We start from the raw sequence: 16,581 nt of genomic DNA on the forward strand, positions 1-16,581 counted from the left end.
ATGGAATGCCGGCAGGGGGGGTGAAGGGAAGATGTGTTTGGTGGTGGCACTTTCTTTTGGTTTTGTTTTTTGTTATGTTTTTGGAACTGTAGCCTATGTTCCAATTTGAATATCCTATTTTTTTGAAGCATTTAAAAAAGCCATTGATGCCCCTGAATTAAACCATTATTTGGAGACAGTTCACAGCAAGGTGACTTTCTCAAGCCGGATGCACGGAGTGAAATTGCAACAAGAGGGCATGTGACGTGGGCGGGGATGAGCCTCCAAGCCCCGCCCCTTCTCCTGAAATCACGTGAGCGCCATTCTTTAAATAGCTCGCGCGCGTCACGGTGTCAAAGGTCAGGATTTGGCGCGGGAACTGGTTGCTTGGTGATTTTTTTTTTCCATGGTCTGGCGTACCGATCGAGATGACGAAGAGAGCCAGTCCTTTCGGTGACACGGCGCCGCTCCAGTGGAAGATCCATGTTACCCAGAAAGAGCTGAACGAGGGAGTCTTTGGGGAGAAATACAAGCGGGAGGTGTACGGTGAGTGAGCGGGAGGCCTGGGTCTGGGTACACGGACCGGGGCCTGGCCTGGCCTCGCCTCCCCTTCAGCTGCAACCCCCTCCCCTACCCGGCATTTTAAATGATGTAAAGCCGGGTACCGGAGTCTTTCAGGATTGACCTGAAGGAGAGGCCTCCCGGCGCTGAGGAAGTTACGGTAAAATGGGTAAATGTTGGAAATGTATTGCAGTAAAGTGGGTGGGTAGATGTGGATTTGTCATCCCCCCCCCCCCGTGAACTGACCACTAAAGAAAGCAGCAGCTTTCTATTCGCCCGCTTGCAGGCAGCTGATCCGGTGCGAGGGCTGATATTAAACTAAACTCGCTTTCTTAATGGAGAAAATGTTTGAAACACTGCATTTTGTAGTCGGCAGGGACTTTGCACAGGAGGTTACTATACTGAAGGGGGGCTCTTTTTTTGGCACGGGGGACCTGCGAACAGGGCAAGCAAGAGTGAGTCTTCAATCACTGAAGAGTCCTTGCTGAACTGTGCATTGTCTGAACCAGAGTATTTAATTCGACGCCAAATCATCTAGAGAAAGTGAACGATGAAATTAAGAATGAGAAATGGCAGTCAGCGTATTTTTTTTTAAAGTCTAACAAAAACTGAAGGGTGAGCCTTCACACCTGTAGAAGTTAATTTTCAGTGCTGATGAAGTTGCTTAGCGTTAGTGAAGAGTTGTGCTGTTAAACTAGAATGGGAGCCCCTAACCTTTTCTGTATTTTGGGTATCTATCATAGTGACTTTGTTCTCTGTATTTTGGTGTTGAGCCTCTTGGTGTGATTACATCCTTGTACAGCTTCTGGAGGAGTAAGACATCTGCAGTAACTTCCTGATTTGTGTTTACTTGCATATGTGGTTGCTAAAAGTAGTTATCTGGTTTATACTTTAATTAAAATGCTTTTGACATTGTTTTTACTGCAAGATCTGGACTAAGTTGCTGTGAAAATAATGGCGAGGCTGATGATGCTTACTTGCTATAGTAACTTGATGTGATAATGGCTGGAAGATTAAATGTGGAAATCCAAAAGTTGATATCAGGTGGGCTTTTATCAGCTCTCTCTTTTTGGCAATATGCCACAGAATGTTTTAAACCTAGGTTTTCCTTGCCCATCTAATTAACAGCAAATGTGCTACAAGAAATTCTGAGTATTTATGATCAGTAGCCTTTTTGGACTGCTGCAATTTCCTACAATGAAATTTCTTCCCTAGATGTGGAAAGCTGCTGCTTCATAGGTGGATTTTTTTTTTAGCCTGCCCTTGTATTTTTAGTTTTCTGGATAGCAGCTGTCAGAGAGCAAGATTTTTATAATGGATATTTGTGAAAGAGCTCTACATCGATTATAAAAAGTTACAATTGTATAACTCTCTCAATTTAACTGCAGTACCCTAAAAATTCAGGGGTGAAAATGTAATACTGGTAACAATTGAACCCTCCTTGGATCAGTATATTAAAGGCTGGAGACAGTTGTTTTTCATCTTTTGAGTGTGAGATGATCTGTGCTAGCCAGTTTATGCTGTGTTGTTTTTAGGCTGTGCATTATGCCCTTATGGCTCGTAAGGAAGCCTCTGGGCCAATCGCATCCATGGTCCTTAAAGTAATTTAGCCACTCCATTTTGCTGCAAGTTTATTTCCCTTAAAGTGCACACCTGTTTCCTTTTGAAATGACAATTGATCGCCTGTTTCGACCACTTGTAGGAGCGATTTCCTGGTCGTGACTACTTGCTATGCTATTTTTTTTAAAACTTCGCATCCTCTGGCTCATCCCTTGCCCAAAACCTTAAATCTGTGTCCCCTAGTCCATGTACCATCAGCTAATGGAAACAGTTTTTCTTTGTCTATACTATCCAAATCTGTCAATCTCTCCTCAATCTCTTTTGCCCCAAGGAGAATACCCCATCTTCTCCATATTAACCTTGTAGCTAAATTCCCTTATCCCTGGGACCATTCTGGCTAGTCTCCTGCACTTCTCAAGGACCCTCACCCTTCCTAAAAGTGTGCGTGTGTAAGTAACCAAAACTGGATACCATACTCTGATTGTGGCCTAACCAGAGTTTTTTACAAGTTCAATGTAACCTGATTTTTGTACTCAGTACCACTAGTAGGAGTCATTTTTTTCTTTTTGGGCTTGTTTTGAGATCTTCGCGAGGACTATGATTGATTTTCAGGGGTTACTTGAAGGGATAGCCTCCATTAAAGGATATTGAAGAAATAAATGAGGAACTGTGCTGGGCAGGCCACAAAGAATACAAGAACAATTAAACAGCTTTCCTTCATTCTCACCCCCCTCCTGCCCCACCCATTGTCATCCTCCAGTGGCTGATGAACTCAAGGCTGGTCTGGAAGGTCAGGCTCTTCTGAATCCACTGGGCTCCCAACTTTTCTCTACACATCAAAACTTTTTTTTAAAATGAGAGAACATGCACACAACAGACAAAAAAACTTGTGTACAGACACTGCTTATAGCAGAAACATTTAAAGAAAAACTTAAGGGGAACAAAAAACTGGATTTCCCCCACAATATTTTTCTCCATCTACCCTAGATCTTTCTACTTTAAACTTTACTCAAAGTAATTTATTGGAAATAAGAATAAAACCATTGGGCAGGATTTTGTTTGGTTATTGTTAGGGCAGTGGTTTGTAAGCTTGAAATCCAGGCCCAAGAGGAGGGTTTTAGAAGGGAAAAATAAAAAATTGTTGGGAAATCAGAGGGTACATAAATAAAATTTAAGCTGCAAGTGTGAAAGTGAGCAATGTTGTCCACACCCACCCCCTCCCCCTTTTGCCCTGTGAGGCCGCCTCCAATCTCCCTCTCCTTAGTGCCTCTCTCATTCCCTTTCTTTCAAAGACACTGGAGCCATTTTTACATGCCCTGAATCTATTGCCATCTTAGCCTCACTCTTTCCCCCAGACCCATCAATGGCGGTGCAGAGATCCTAGTTTTTTTTTATAAAAAAAAATTAAATGACTGGCCTCTGGAGACAGCCAGAAACAGTTCACTCCACCCACCGGATTCTTTTTTTAAAAAAAACTCAACGTTGAAAGATTTTTTTAAATCCCAAAGTGAGGGGGGAAAAGGTGTTGATTGTCCTTTGACTCCCAAGTTCTGAGGGTCTGCTCTGAAGAGAATTGGCTCACTCTCTTGCTTGGGATTGGAAGAACTGGAGCAGCAGCATGGGACTGACAGAATCTGATCGGAGGAGTGGTTCCTCACATTGTCCCTCCCACTCTCTGCTCTTCCAATCAAACATTGCATCATTTTCCTGCTCTCAACAATGTACCTCCATCTACAGTTGTTCAGTCCTACACCATGGAGGAGCCATAATGTAAACTAATGTTTTATGGGGATAACTTTTTTTTTGAACCATCACCTCCTATTTGCAGCCCAAGATTGCAATTTTTTTTTATTCGCTCATGGGATGTGGGCTTCACTGGCTGGGCCAGCATTTATTGCCCATCCATAGTTGCTCTTGAGCAGGCGGTGGTAAGCTGCTGCCTTGAACCACTGCAGTACCGGTGTAGGTACACCCACAGTGCTAGGAATGAATATGCTTTGCTAACCACTCTGAATATGTCCTGTCACTTCCAAAAATCTCTGCACAGATCTGTCCCTGCACACTTTTTAGAATTGAGTCTTTATTGTCTCCTCTCCTGCCAAAATGCATTATCTCCCCCTTGTCTGCCCATTCTGCTAACCTCTTACTGTTAGTCAGTTGGTAGTATCCTCACTGTTTGGCACCATTGAGAAATGTTAAAACTTTGCTATATTTCAAAGTGCTTTGCTTTGTTTGCCCTCCCCAAATGCATTACCTCACGTTTCTGGATTGAATTCTGTTTGCCACTTTTCCATCCACTCAACCAAACCATTATCATTTTGGAGCCAAAAGCTACCCTCTTTGCAATCAACTATATGGCCAATTTTTGTGCCATCTGCAAATTTCCAAATCATGCCTCACACATTTAAGTCTAAATCATTAATCTATACAACAAACAGCAAGGGCTGCAACACTTTTCCCTGTGGAACACCACTGGAAACAGTTTTCCATCTGTAAAAACATTCATCAACCATTGCCCTTTGTTCCCTGTCACTGAGCCAATTTTGGATCCAACCTGCCACCTTCCCCTGTATCCCATGAGATCTCACTTTCCTGACCAGTCTGCCATGTGGGACCTTGTCAAATGCCTTACTGAAATTAATATAGGCAACATCCACTGCACTGTCCTCATCAACCCTCCTTGTTACTTCCTCCAAAAATTCTATTAAGTTAGTAAGACACTCTCTTCCCTAACAAAAGCATGCTAACTATCCCTGATCAATCCATGCCTTTCCAAGTTATGGTTTATCCTGTGTCTCAGAATTGTTTCCAATAATTTGCCCACCACTGAAGTCAGACTGACTGGCCTATAATTGTCTGGCCTATCACTCGCAACCATTTTAAATAATGGTACAATGTTCACAGACTTGCAATCCACTGGGACCTCACCTAGTATCTAGTAATGATTGGAAAATGATCCTCTGAGCATTTATTTCCTCCCTGGCTTCCTTCAATAGCCCAGGATACAATCCATCTGGCCCTGGTGATTTATCCACTCCCTCCATTACTTCCTCTCTTGCTGCTTATTGTATCTAAGATTTCACACTCCTCTTTAACTAGAATGTCTGCATCATCCCCCTCCTTAGTGAAGACAGAGACAAAGTTCTCATTGAGAACCCTGCCCACATCTTCAGCATCAACGCACAAGTTACCATGTACTTCTGATAGGCCCTACCTTTTCCCTTAATTATTCTCTTGCTCTTAATGTAATCTTAGGGTTTTCTTTGATTTTACCTGCCAATATTTTTTCATATCCTCTTTGCTTTCCTAATTTCCATTTTTACTTCACCCCTGTACTTTCTATACTCCTCTAGGCTTTCTACAGTATTAGGTCTTATGTGACTGAGCTTCATTTTTCTGCTTCATCTTGGCTTGTATCTCCTGGATAACCAGGGGCTCTAAATTTGGCAGTACCACCCTTTTTCTTTGTGGGGACATGACTGTGCTGTATCCATAGAATCCTGCCTTTGAAAGCCTCCCACATGACTTGACACAGTTTCTCCTTCTAATAGCTGTATCCAGTCCACTCTTGCCAGCTCACCTCTCAGCTTTGTAAAATTTGTCTTCTCCCAACTTAGACCTTTTACTCCTGTTCTATCTTTGTCCTTTTCCATAATGATGCTAAATATAACTATATTATGGTCACCATCTCAAATGGTTCCCCACTGCTACTTCATCCACTTGCCCAGCTTCATTTCCTAAGACTAAATCTAGTCATCCTTCGGTCTGAAAACTACCATTTACCATGACTTGCTGATAGCAATAAGAATGTAAGAAATAGGAGCAGGAGTAGGCCATTTGGCCCCTCAAGCCTGTTCTGCCCATCAGTAAGATCATTGATTTGATGTGACCACTCTTCTTTCTTGCTTGTCCCCCATAATGCTTCACTCTCTTGTCAAATCAAGAATATGTCTGTCTTGAATATTCAATAACCCAGCCTTCACTGCTTGCTGGGGAAGAGAATTAACGACCCTCTGAAGAAATTCCTCCTCATCTCCATCTTAAATGGGAGACCCCTTATCTTTAAACTATACTGTCTGGTTCTAGATTCCGCCATGAGGAGAAACAGCCTCTTGACATGTACCCTGCTAAGTGCCCTTAGAATCTTATCTTTCAATAAGATCACCTCATTAAACTCTAATTAGCATAGGCTCAATCTGTCCTTGTGAGACAACCCCTTCATCCCAAGAATCCGTCTAGTGAATTGTTTCAGAACTGCCTCCAATACCAGTATGTCCCTCAAAGTGACCAAGTGTGCACATTATTCTAGGCGTGGTCTCACCAATGCCCTGTACAGTTGTAGCAAGATTTCCCTACTTTTATACTCCACCCTCCTTGCAATAAAGACCAACATTGCATTTGCCTTCCTAATCACTTGCTGTACCTGCATGCTGATTCTGTGATTCATGTACAAGGATAACCAGGTTTCCTCTGTCCAACAGCAAGCTCCCCATTTAAATAATCTGCTTTTCTATTCCTACCAAAGCAGATATACTCATTTTCTCATTATACTCCATCTGCCAAATTTTTTGTCCACTCTCTTAGCCTATCTGTATCCCTTTGTAGACTTTGTACTGTCCTCTCAACTTGCATTTCTATCTATCTTTGTTTGGCTGCAATATTTGGTCCCTTCATCCAAGTTATTAATATAGACTGTAAATAGTTGAGGTCCCATTACTGATTGCTGTGGCATTCCACTAGTTAGTTTGCCAATCTGAAAATGACCCATTTTACCCACTGTTTTCCTGTTAGCTAGTCCTCTATCCATGCATATACATCGCCCCCAACACTATGCTCTTGTGTACTAACCTTTTATGTGACACATTATCAAATGCCTTTTGGAAATCCAGCTACACTACTACTGGTTCTCCTTTATCCATGCTGATTCTTTACATCTGAAAAGAACTCTAATAAATTAGTCAAACACTTTCCCTTTCACAAAACCATGTTGCCTCTGCCTGATTATTATAATTTTCTAAATGTCTTCCTTAATAATGGATTCTAGCATTTTCCCAGTGACAGATGTTAAGCTAACTGGCATTTGGTTTTCTGCTTTCTGTCTAGCTCCTTTCTTGAACAGGGATGTTACATTTGCAGTTTTCCAATCTGCCAGGACCCTTTCAGAATCTAGGAAAGTTTGAAATTTGTCCTTTTAGTCAATTTCTATTCTAGCTGAAACTGACCCTCCTATTCCATGAGCTGCAATGTTCTTAACCAGCTTTTTATGTGCTACTTCATCAAAAGCTTTCTTAAAATCTGTATAGACAACATCTACTGAATTCCATGCAACACTGACTTCATCAGAAAATTCAGATTAGTCAAATGCATTTGTTTACCAACCTATGTTGGCTTTCCTTAATTAACTCCAAATCTCTCTCCTCCACCATTATTGTTTCACGCAGATGTTAAACTGACTGGCTGGTAGCTGCTAGAAATGTCCTTTCATCCTTTTGTGTACAATGGTGTCACACTTGCTGCTTTCCAGTCCTCTGGCACTTCCCCCATATTTAGGGAAGATTTATGGCCAGCCCTTCCACTATCTCCACCCCCACTTCCTTTAGTAAACTAGGAGGCAAGCCATTTGGACCAGGTGACTTATCCACTAAGCATACTCAGCCTTTCCAATACATCCCACCTATCAATTTTCATTCCATCATTACCTCTACCTTCTCTGATGCCACCAATATTTAGTCAGCATACTCTTCCTTATAAACACTGACACCAAGTGCTCACTAAATATTCTAACCTTACCCTATCCCTCTAAGTATATATCACACCCTTTGTTGCTAATAAGCCCAACCCTGCATCCTGTTTACATGATAGCTGGTTTTTGGATTCTCTCTGTTAACTACCATTTTAGTCTCATTCTCTTTGCCAGCCTTATTTTCCTCTTCACTTCCCTCTCCTCTATATCTAACTCTTTGGATGCCTGTAGGATACCCCTAGAAACATGATTACAACCTTCTTTGCTTCTCACCTCTAACCAGATGGATTTTGTCCTTGTCCCCTTTTTTTTGTACAATTACAATGTCTTCCCTAATTGGCATTGCGACCCTATGTTTCTTTTTTAGAATCTAGATGGTAGAGGTTGCAGGCTTGAAGGTGCTGTCAAGAGCTTTGGCAAGTTGCTGCAGTGCACCTTGTAGATGTTGCACACTGCTACCACTGTTCATCCATGATGGAGGGAGTGAATGCTTAAGGTAGTGGATGGACTGCTTTGTCCTGGATGGTGTCAAGCTTTCAGATCGGCAAGTGGAGAGTATTTGTGCCCTGAAGTTGTGACATTGTAGATAATGGACAGGCTTTGGGGAGTTGTTGTTTCTCATTGCGGAATTCTCAGCTTCCGACCTGCTCTAGGAATCGCAGTATTTATATGGCTGGTCCAGTTTAAGTTTCTGGTCAGTGGTGACCCACAAGGATGTATGTGCATGCATTCTAAAACTTTCTATTCCTCATTCCTTTTTGGTCTGCTCTTATCTAACATGGTACTACTACCTTCTCTAATACTTTCCAACACTCACTCCTCTTTTATGCACCTTATTCCTCTTTTCAACTTCTATATGCTGGTGCCCATCCCATTGCCAATTTAGTTTACACCCTAACCGCACTAGTGAACCTCCACATGAGCACATTGGTCCCAGTCCAATTGAGGTATAACCCTTTCCTTTGGAATAGGTGCCATCTGCCCCAAAACTCTAGATGTGCAGTCTACAGACCACCTAATATTGGAAGGGAGGTACAGGAAGAAATATGCAGACAAATTAGACGGTTGAGTTTAAAAAAAGAATAATATCTCTGCAGTAATCATCTACTCCACTAGTTGCAGAGTTAGTAATCCTGTGGCAGAACTTTGTATGATTGCTTTTTATGAATCATTCCAAATTGGCTTTCTCCTATTTCATCAACTTTATTTCTTTTTCCAGAGAAAACTAAAAACTTGCTGTTTAATGGTGCCCAAGCTTTTATGGGATACATGTGGACTGGCAATTCAGAAGAGAATTGCACACTGGTTCCCATGTCCAAACCTATTGAAGGTAACTGCCTAAAGGAACCAGAAGATGTTTGTAATGGATGTGAAGGACGTGAGTTACTCCATGGGCAAACCTTTCTAGGACATAATGGACAACTTGTAAAGGGTTCACTATCTTCATACAGATGTAAGCTTACTGAATTTAAATTGAATTCTTACTAGTTTTATGCTGAGATGTTTGTGCATTCTTTTGGGTTCTTGGCTAGTTACTGGAGTATATTAAATGATAAATATGTAGTCTAAAAATTAGAGGTGAGAGTGACTGCCCCTGACATCAAGGCAGCATTTCAGTTTGAAATCAATGAGCTCTACTACAATTGGAGTCAATGGGAATCAGTGAGGGGGTGGAGAGAGACACTCTGCAATGGTTGGAGTCATACCTGGCACAAAGGTAGATGGTTGTTGGAAGTCAATCATTTCAATCCCAGGACATCACTGCAGGAGTTCCTCAGGGTAGTGTTCTAGGCCCAACCATCATCTTCAGCTGCTTCATCAATGAACTTCCTTCCATCATAAGGTCAGAAGTGGGGATGTTTGCTGATGATTGCAGTGTTCAGCACCATTTGTGGCTCCTCTGATACTGAAGCAGTCTGTCCATATGCAGCAAGACCTGGACAACATTCAGGAAAGTTACATCTGTGTCACACAAGTGCCAGGCAATGATCATTTCCAACAAGAAAATGCAATTGCCTCTCCTTGAAATGAAATGGTATTACCATTGCTGAATCTCCCACAATTAACATCCTGGGGGTTACCATTGACCAGAAACTGGACTGGACATATAAATACTGTGACCTGCTCTAGTAGCCAAAGGCTGGGGGTCCTGCAGCGATTAACTCACCACCTGACTCCCTAAAGCTTGTCCATCATCTACAAGGCACAAGTCAGATGTGTGATGGAATACAGTGCCCTTGCTTCGATGAATGCAGATGCTACAAGACTGAAAGGCCAATAGCATCTAGGACAAAGCAGCCTGCTTGATTGGCAGCCCATCCTCCACCTTCAACATTTATTCTATCTGCCACTGACACAGTGCTGCCAGTGTGTCACGTAAAAGATGCACTGCAGAATCTTGCCAAGACTCCTTCAACATCATATTTCAAACCTGTGACCTCTACCACCTAGAAGAGCAAGGGCAGCAGATGCATGGGAACACCTGCAAGTTCCTGTGCAAGCCACATTACACCCTGACTTGGAAATATATCACCATTCCTTCACTCTCACTGGGTCAAAATCCTAGAACTCCCTCCCTAACAGCACTGTGGGTATGCCTGCACCAGGTGGACTGCAGCAGTTCAAGAAGGCAGCTCACCACCCTGGGCAATTAGGGATGGTCAGTAAATGCTGGCCTAGCCAGTGATGCCCACATCCTGTGAAAGAATAAAAAATTGAGGTCTACAAAGATTTATTTCTAGATATCCAAGAGTATGTGTAAGGTTATTGTAAGGCATATAGAGTAGTTGCCTAGTAGATTTTATTGAAGCTTGTTAGGATTTATGCTAGTTCTTTGTTTCATGAGTTCAATCCATTTGATGGATGAGCCCAACTCCTTTTGGTGATCAATGAATATTTTAACCATTTAGTCCCCAAAATGGCTTATCATGCCTGATCTTAAAAAATTTGATAGCCAGCATTTGTTTCCACATTTGCTAAAAATGGATAGGTATAGGTGTTTAACTTTCCTTTAAATGTAACTTGACAAATTCAGTACCTCCTAGAAATGTTAGGTTTATTCAGATCCATTTCATTTTAATACCCTAACTTGGAGAAAACAGACCATTTGGAAATTATGTAGTTGCAATTAATATCATATAGTGACAATATCTACTAGTCAAATGAATAATGTTCTTTGTACTGCTATGTTCAATTCATTTTAATAGTGATCCATTCTAGGCAACTCATTTCTAACTTGTGAATTACAAACCATAAAAACTGGTGTTTGTAAACAGATACTGTACCCAGTGGTGATTGGCATCACTGATTTTACACCAATAGATGGGAAGTCTGAGCTCCTGGACTCCTCCATTAGTTTTTATCTCCACTTGTACCCCAAAAAGTAAATGCACCCTTCTATCCAGATTGACAAAGATTTAACTTGATTTATTGTCAGAAGCCACACTGACCAAACTCCCTTGTCTGCACTTCTATTTTAAATTTGAGTAAAAGCAGGCCAATTCATGAAACTGTCATGCTAGATGCGACAGTTTCCAACTTTCTGTTGTGCAAGTACCTGAACTATTGAAGAGTTGTAGGTAACTAAGTTGTAATGTGAAATGGGTAACTCCTCTGCGCTCTATTGTGCTCATAATGAAGCTACTTTTTCTGTTACAAATGTTTGGGTAGATGGTGATATGTTGCTGGAACTAAAGATGATGTACCATAAGCTATGTTTTACTATGAAATGTTGCCATTACTGCCAACGTGGTAAATCAGTTCATGTTGAACAATTTTTGGGAAGCAGATAAAGCAATAATATAGTTTTTAACACCATAATCAGAAGTATTTGTCCCTTGCTAAGATTCTTTCCCCCCCCCCCCCACCCCACCCCAAAAAGGGTGGCTACATAGCTGCTCTTGTACACTGGCTTTGGTGATGGCTCAAAAGTATTAGCAGAAATGTGATCTTTTTTCAGTTGCATGCTGTCACTGAGGCTGTTTGACTCTGGTCTCTGCTCATGGTGGAGTTAACCACTGGGTGGAGTATGACTGAGTGGAGTGACTGTGCTGATTTTTTTTTTACAGTAGCATGGCTGAATTAGCAACCCTGCTTCCCAGAGCAATACTACGTTGCATTTGCTGATGTTTTGTATGGTGTTTCTGCCAATATGCAAGTCATGATACAATAAGATGAAAACTTAAAGCCACCTTGTGTTTGGCCTTTGTTTGAAACCATTGTTAGTTGTAGCTTAGTCTAACATGCTCTTTATTTGCCATAGCACCAATCAAGCCAGCAACCACAAACTGTTTTATCTGTTTGAAACCATCAAATTTCAAGGAACCATGCTCACAGTGTGACCGCTTAATATGCCAACATTGCAGCAAAGTGTGTGATCACTGTGCAAGGATTTGCTGTTCACTATGCTCATTTGATGAGTGAGTAATCTGATGCTTTCATCTTTACTTGTGGCTTGCATTCTATAAATTTAGAATATACATGCTTTAATATGAAACCAGTTTTGCAATTTCTTTATTGTTAAACCACTTAGTTCTTAAAATGTTCTGTTAACCTTGATGTGCTTAAACAGAAGGTATCCTGCTTCCACTTACAATGGTGCATGTGACATATTAGTGTTACTCCTCTCCACTTTTGCTGGGAGCGTTCTTCTTTGCTGCTTGCATAATGGCCCAGATTAGGATGGTGTGAATTCCAACCAGCAGCCAAACTTCTCTCTACTAGAACAATTGGGAGGACATGGAATGATTTCCTGTGTCATTGTAATTTATAGAACAGATCTTGTGAAGCTTGATGACATGAGAGAACTCCCATTAATGACTAGAAATCAATAAGCCTTCAACCATTCTATAAGTCTACAAATCTGTTCCTATACTAATTCTATAACATGCATACTTGAAATATAAATCAACTAGCACAAAAGGAGGAGGCAAAATCAAAGTGCATTATCAAACCCATTCTTGGAGTGGGTAGAGAGAATTGATGTTGAGTTGCATCTTATTTTCTACCCAACTGGAATTTTTATTCTTGTATTTTCAAAGTTGGATGGATATGTCCTTTTCTCAAGATTTTTAAACATAATGTCTACCACAAGTGGGTCATTGACCCATGGCTCTTGCTGTTGCTGGTTTTGAGCGATTTGGTCTAATCACTTGTTTTCCCCATACTCTTTATGGTAATCCCATATTCAAACAACTGTTTAATGCCCCTTTGCATCAGTGGCTTGATTTAATTTTGAAATTGCAGTATATAATGGAATAAGGATTAATGGAGTATGTTAGTGGCTAAAACAACTACTTCTGTGCTTCAGTGTTCCATTGATCATCAAACACCATGTGATTCTGCTTCTGCTTTTCAACCTTTGCCTACCTCAAATAGTAAATACTGTCTCTAGCTTTACTTAGCAATTGTGGATAAATGTTACCAATGAGGCACTGTTTCTAGTCTTGCTGCACAAGAGTTTGTATACACTGCATCCCTGAGTGGTGGTGATGTGGTTGGATTGCTCATCTGCAACATCTGATTTATTGACAATAGTTATAATGAAAACACATGTCCAATATTTGCACTCCCTGTAATTTCAGTGTTAGTGTTGTGTTTCTTATACTATTTTATTTCCCTTTTTTAGTTATAATGAAGCCTATGATCAAGTGTTCTGCTATGGCTGCTTTCCATGAAGAGGGTATTGAAGTTTGAACTGGTTCTAACTTGTATAGAAATGTTTACATTTAAAATGCATTAATTTGATCACCATTATACACAAATGGAAGTGAAATTCTACATTGTAATATACTGTTTTTAATTGTGTATTTGTATAAATAAAAAATTTTTGTATGATTTTTTTGCAGCACTCTATTGCTGTTCTTACCTGGAAATGCACACCCTTACATTATCTTCAGAGGGTTGAATCTCTAGTTAAATTGTGCTTTGACAGATGAGTGTTAATTTATGTCACCTGCCTGTTACTGAACTTCTGATGTTTTTATCCTATTGTTTTTATAAATCAGACCCATTCTGTAATTGGACAGTCTGCTCCAGTTCTTCACTACCCTGACAGTGAAGTTGAAAATGTACCCTGTCAATCTAACACACTTGGAAGATTCAGACTTAGATCGATGAAGGTGTCAGGGTGGCTGCTGCTGGAAATGAACCTCAGTGCAAAGTATTAAATTGAGGCAGATTAGAGAACTGCTAACCTGCCATGCCTTAACTTTTTTTAATTTTTGGAAATTTGAGGATAATTGCTAGGTGCAGAAAGTGGGAAACATCACTTGCGCTAATGAAAACCCTTCTAATATTACATGCTGCCTCCGATTATTCAATTGCAAATAGGTTTAAAAATCTGCACACTGATGCCTGTGGGCTATTCCCACAGGTTAATGGATATTCAAAGTTTAGATTGTTGAAGTCATTATTTACCTGTAGATTTCAAAGTAATTTCACACTTTAGAGTGAATACAGAATGTTGCACTGCCAATGCAGTAGCTTTATCTTTTATGCCTGATTATTTGGGCAACCTCCAGGTTATTGTATGTAATGTACTGAGGTGCTTGCTTTTATACATGGCTCTGAATTATTTTTGAGGAAATGCATTTGATGTGCCTGCCCAGGGACTCTGCTACAGATCGTATCAAATCTCATATATTGTAATGCTGGAGCTCTCTACCTGGAGGGCCACATGTACAATGCCTGGTTGCCAAACGGTGATCTGCTTCAGGGAAAAGCTGGGAACCTCTCTCCCTCAACCCCAAACATATCAGTATCCTTGAAGGGGCTGAATGTCCTCCATGAGCTAGAATTCTGTTAAACCACTTAAGCACGCTAGACCTTTGGGAACCTGTTTGGCCTCTGCTCTTGCCCCTTCCAGGGTCATTGGTGTATGTAGTGATTGGGAATTCTTTGCAAGCCTCTGGCCCATCATGCCTGGGTCCTGGCCTGAATTGTTTTTTAGTGGACTTATTGGGAGGTGAGGACTTTTGGGACCATATTGCATTTTGGACTGCTTAAAGAAATTTAGTATCTGGCTCAACTTTATTCCTTCTCCCAGCTTACTTGGTACTCCAAAAGAAAGTAATCAAAATACAGATTTCAGTTATATGCCAAAAATGGAGAAACATTTTATTTCTATTGTGCCTCATATTCTTTGTCTCTGTACTGCAAGTAATGGATTCTGAAGTATAATTGTGGTTGTAAAATAAAATGTTTGAACTGGTTATAGTTGGCAAGATCCCATAATAAATGAGATTAACAGCTAAAAGGAATAATAGACACTGGGAGAAATTCCTTTTCTCTAGCATCATGGGATCTTTTTATATTTAGCTGAACAAACAGATGGGCATAAGTTTAGAATCGATCCAAAGGACAACACTTTTGATTAATGCTGCATACCCTTAATGTGCTTGGATCCTAGAGTAGGGACTCGGACCTCTGTACGGACTGACGGGTGCTAATTACTGAAATAAAGCACCACTTTGAAAACTATGCTAGTTGTAAATTGATTTTTGCTTGTGACTGACACCTAATATAAATGACTTTAATAAACAGATGTAACTATTTTCTTTGCCCTTTGCATTTCAAACCTCTGTGCCTTTTCCACTGCCATAACTGATTGTAGCAAATTTTGATGTAGGATGTACAGAAAAAACATTTAAGCAAATTGATCTCATGTTATGCCCTCATGAGCCACCTCCTACCCCTCTTCATCTCACTCTGTTCACATAGCTTGTTCATCCCTCATGCTTAACTAGCTTCTTAAATGCATTGGTTTCACTTTCTGCACTTTGGATTGTCACTTATCCTGCCACTAGAGTGTACTGCTGAGCTACATAGCAAACTCCTGCCATTTTAACATGGGCAAAATTTAATATGGATTGTGTTTCATCACATCTAAAACACTCATCAAAGAACATACTTATGTTTACCTAATTCCTTTCATGACTTCAGTGCCCCAAGTATTTCACAGTGCTGCAATTTACTGAGATTTCAGATATTTGGAGTTACTGTATACTAGGTGGGGCAACTAGATTGTACAACTCTTGGTAAGGTTGGGACTACTTACCTCAATTTTGTTAATTTAATAAAATGAATTTAGTCACTTAATTTTAATGTTTATTGTCATCAATATTCATCCAAATATCAAAAGTGTGGAATCCAAAGCAAAGAAAGTCTAGAATTTTGCAATGGTTAGATATTTAGAGTAAAATTTGCACTGAAACTAGCAAAAGCTGTTTATAAAACAACTTGATAAACTAGTATGTTAGCCACTTACTGTAATAATTTCATTTCAAGAGAGGGGAGAAAATTATGTAAAGTTTAATTACTTTAAAGGAACCAACTGGGACAGTAGTAGCAGTCTAGTTCTTTATGCTTTTTGACCTGATTATTCTATGTTCCTATCTATTTGAAATGCTATTTTTGTGACATAATACGAATTAGGAGCAGGAGTAGCATAATTACTTATGCTTTCAACAGTCAAAAAGCTTAGTTCAAAAACTCGACCATTGACTTGTGATCTTAAATCTCAGATTGCTCATGCCCATATTGGTAATTTTAATTTAAGCTTAATGCAATATTTGAGTAAGCTTACAGAAAACAAGTTATTGCCTGTTGGACCTAGGATAGATCTGTGACTTTGTCCCTCATACTCCTTACAACTTGGCCTTATCCACTGTTGAATCATTATCCTGAGTGGCCCAAGCCCCTAGAGTTATAACTTGCAAGCAAAATCCTCCAATTATGTA

The 16,581-nt window shown here is 40.3% G+C and overlaps 1 protein-coding gene across 1 annotated transcript; it reads left to right on the forward strand.

Annotated features, from left to right (window-relative positions):
• The first annotated feature begins 324 nt into the window (after positions 1-324).
• Positions 325-15,396, forward strand: siva1 (SIVA1, apoptosis-inducing factor). Its single transcript, XM_078562502.1, has 4 exons — positions 325-525; positions 9,063-9,296; positions 12,105-12,261; positions 13,470-15,396. The coding sequence occupies exons 1-4, from the start codon at positions 408-410 to the stop codon at positions 13,516-13,518; spliced, it is 558 nt and encodes a 185-aa protein (XP_078418628.1). The 5' UTR covers positions 325-407; the 3' UTR covers positions 13,519-15,396.
• Positions 15,397-16,581: the final 1,185 nt, after the last annotated feature.

This window comes from Cetorhinus maximus, chromosome 18, assembly GCF_964194155.1.
Source record: "Cetorhinus maximus chromosome 18, sCetMax3.hap1.1, whole genome shotgun sequence".
Lineage (NCBI taxonomy): Eukaryota > Metazoa > Chordata > Chondrichthyes > Lamniformes > Cetorhinidae > Cetorhinus > Cetorhinus maximus.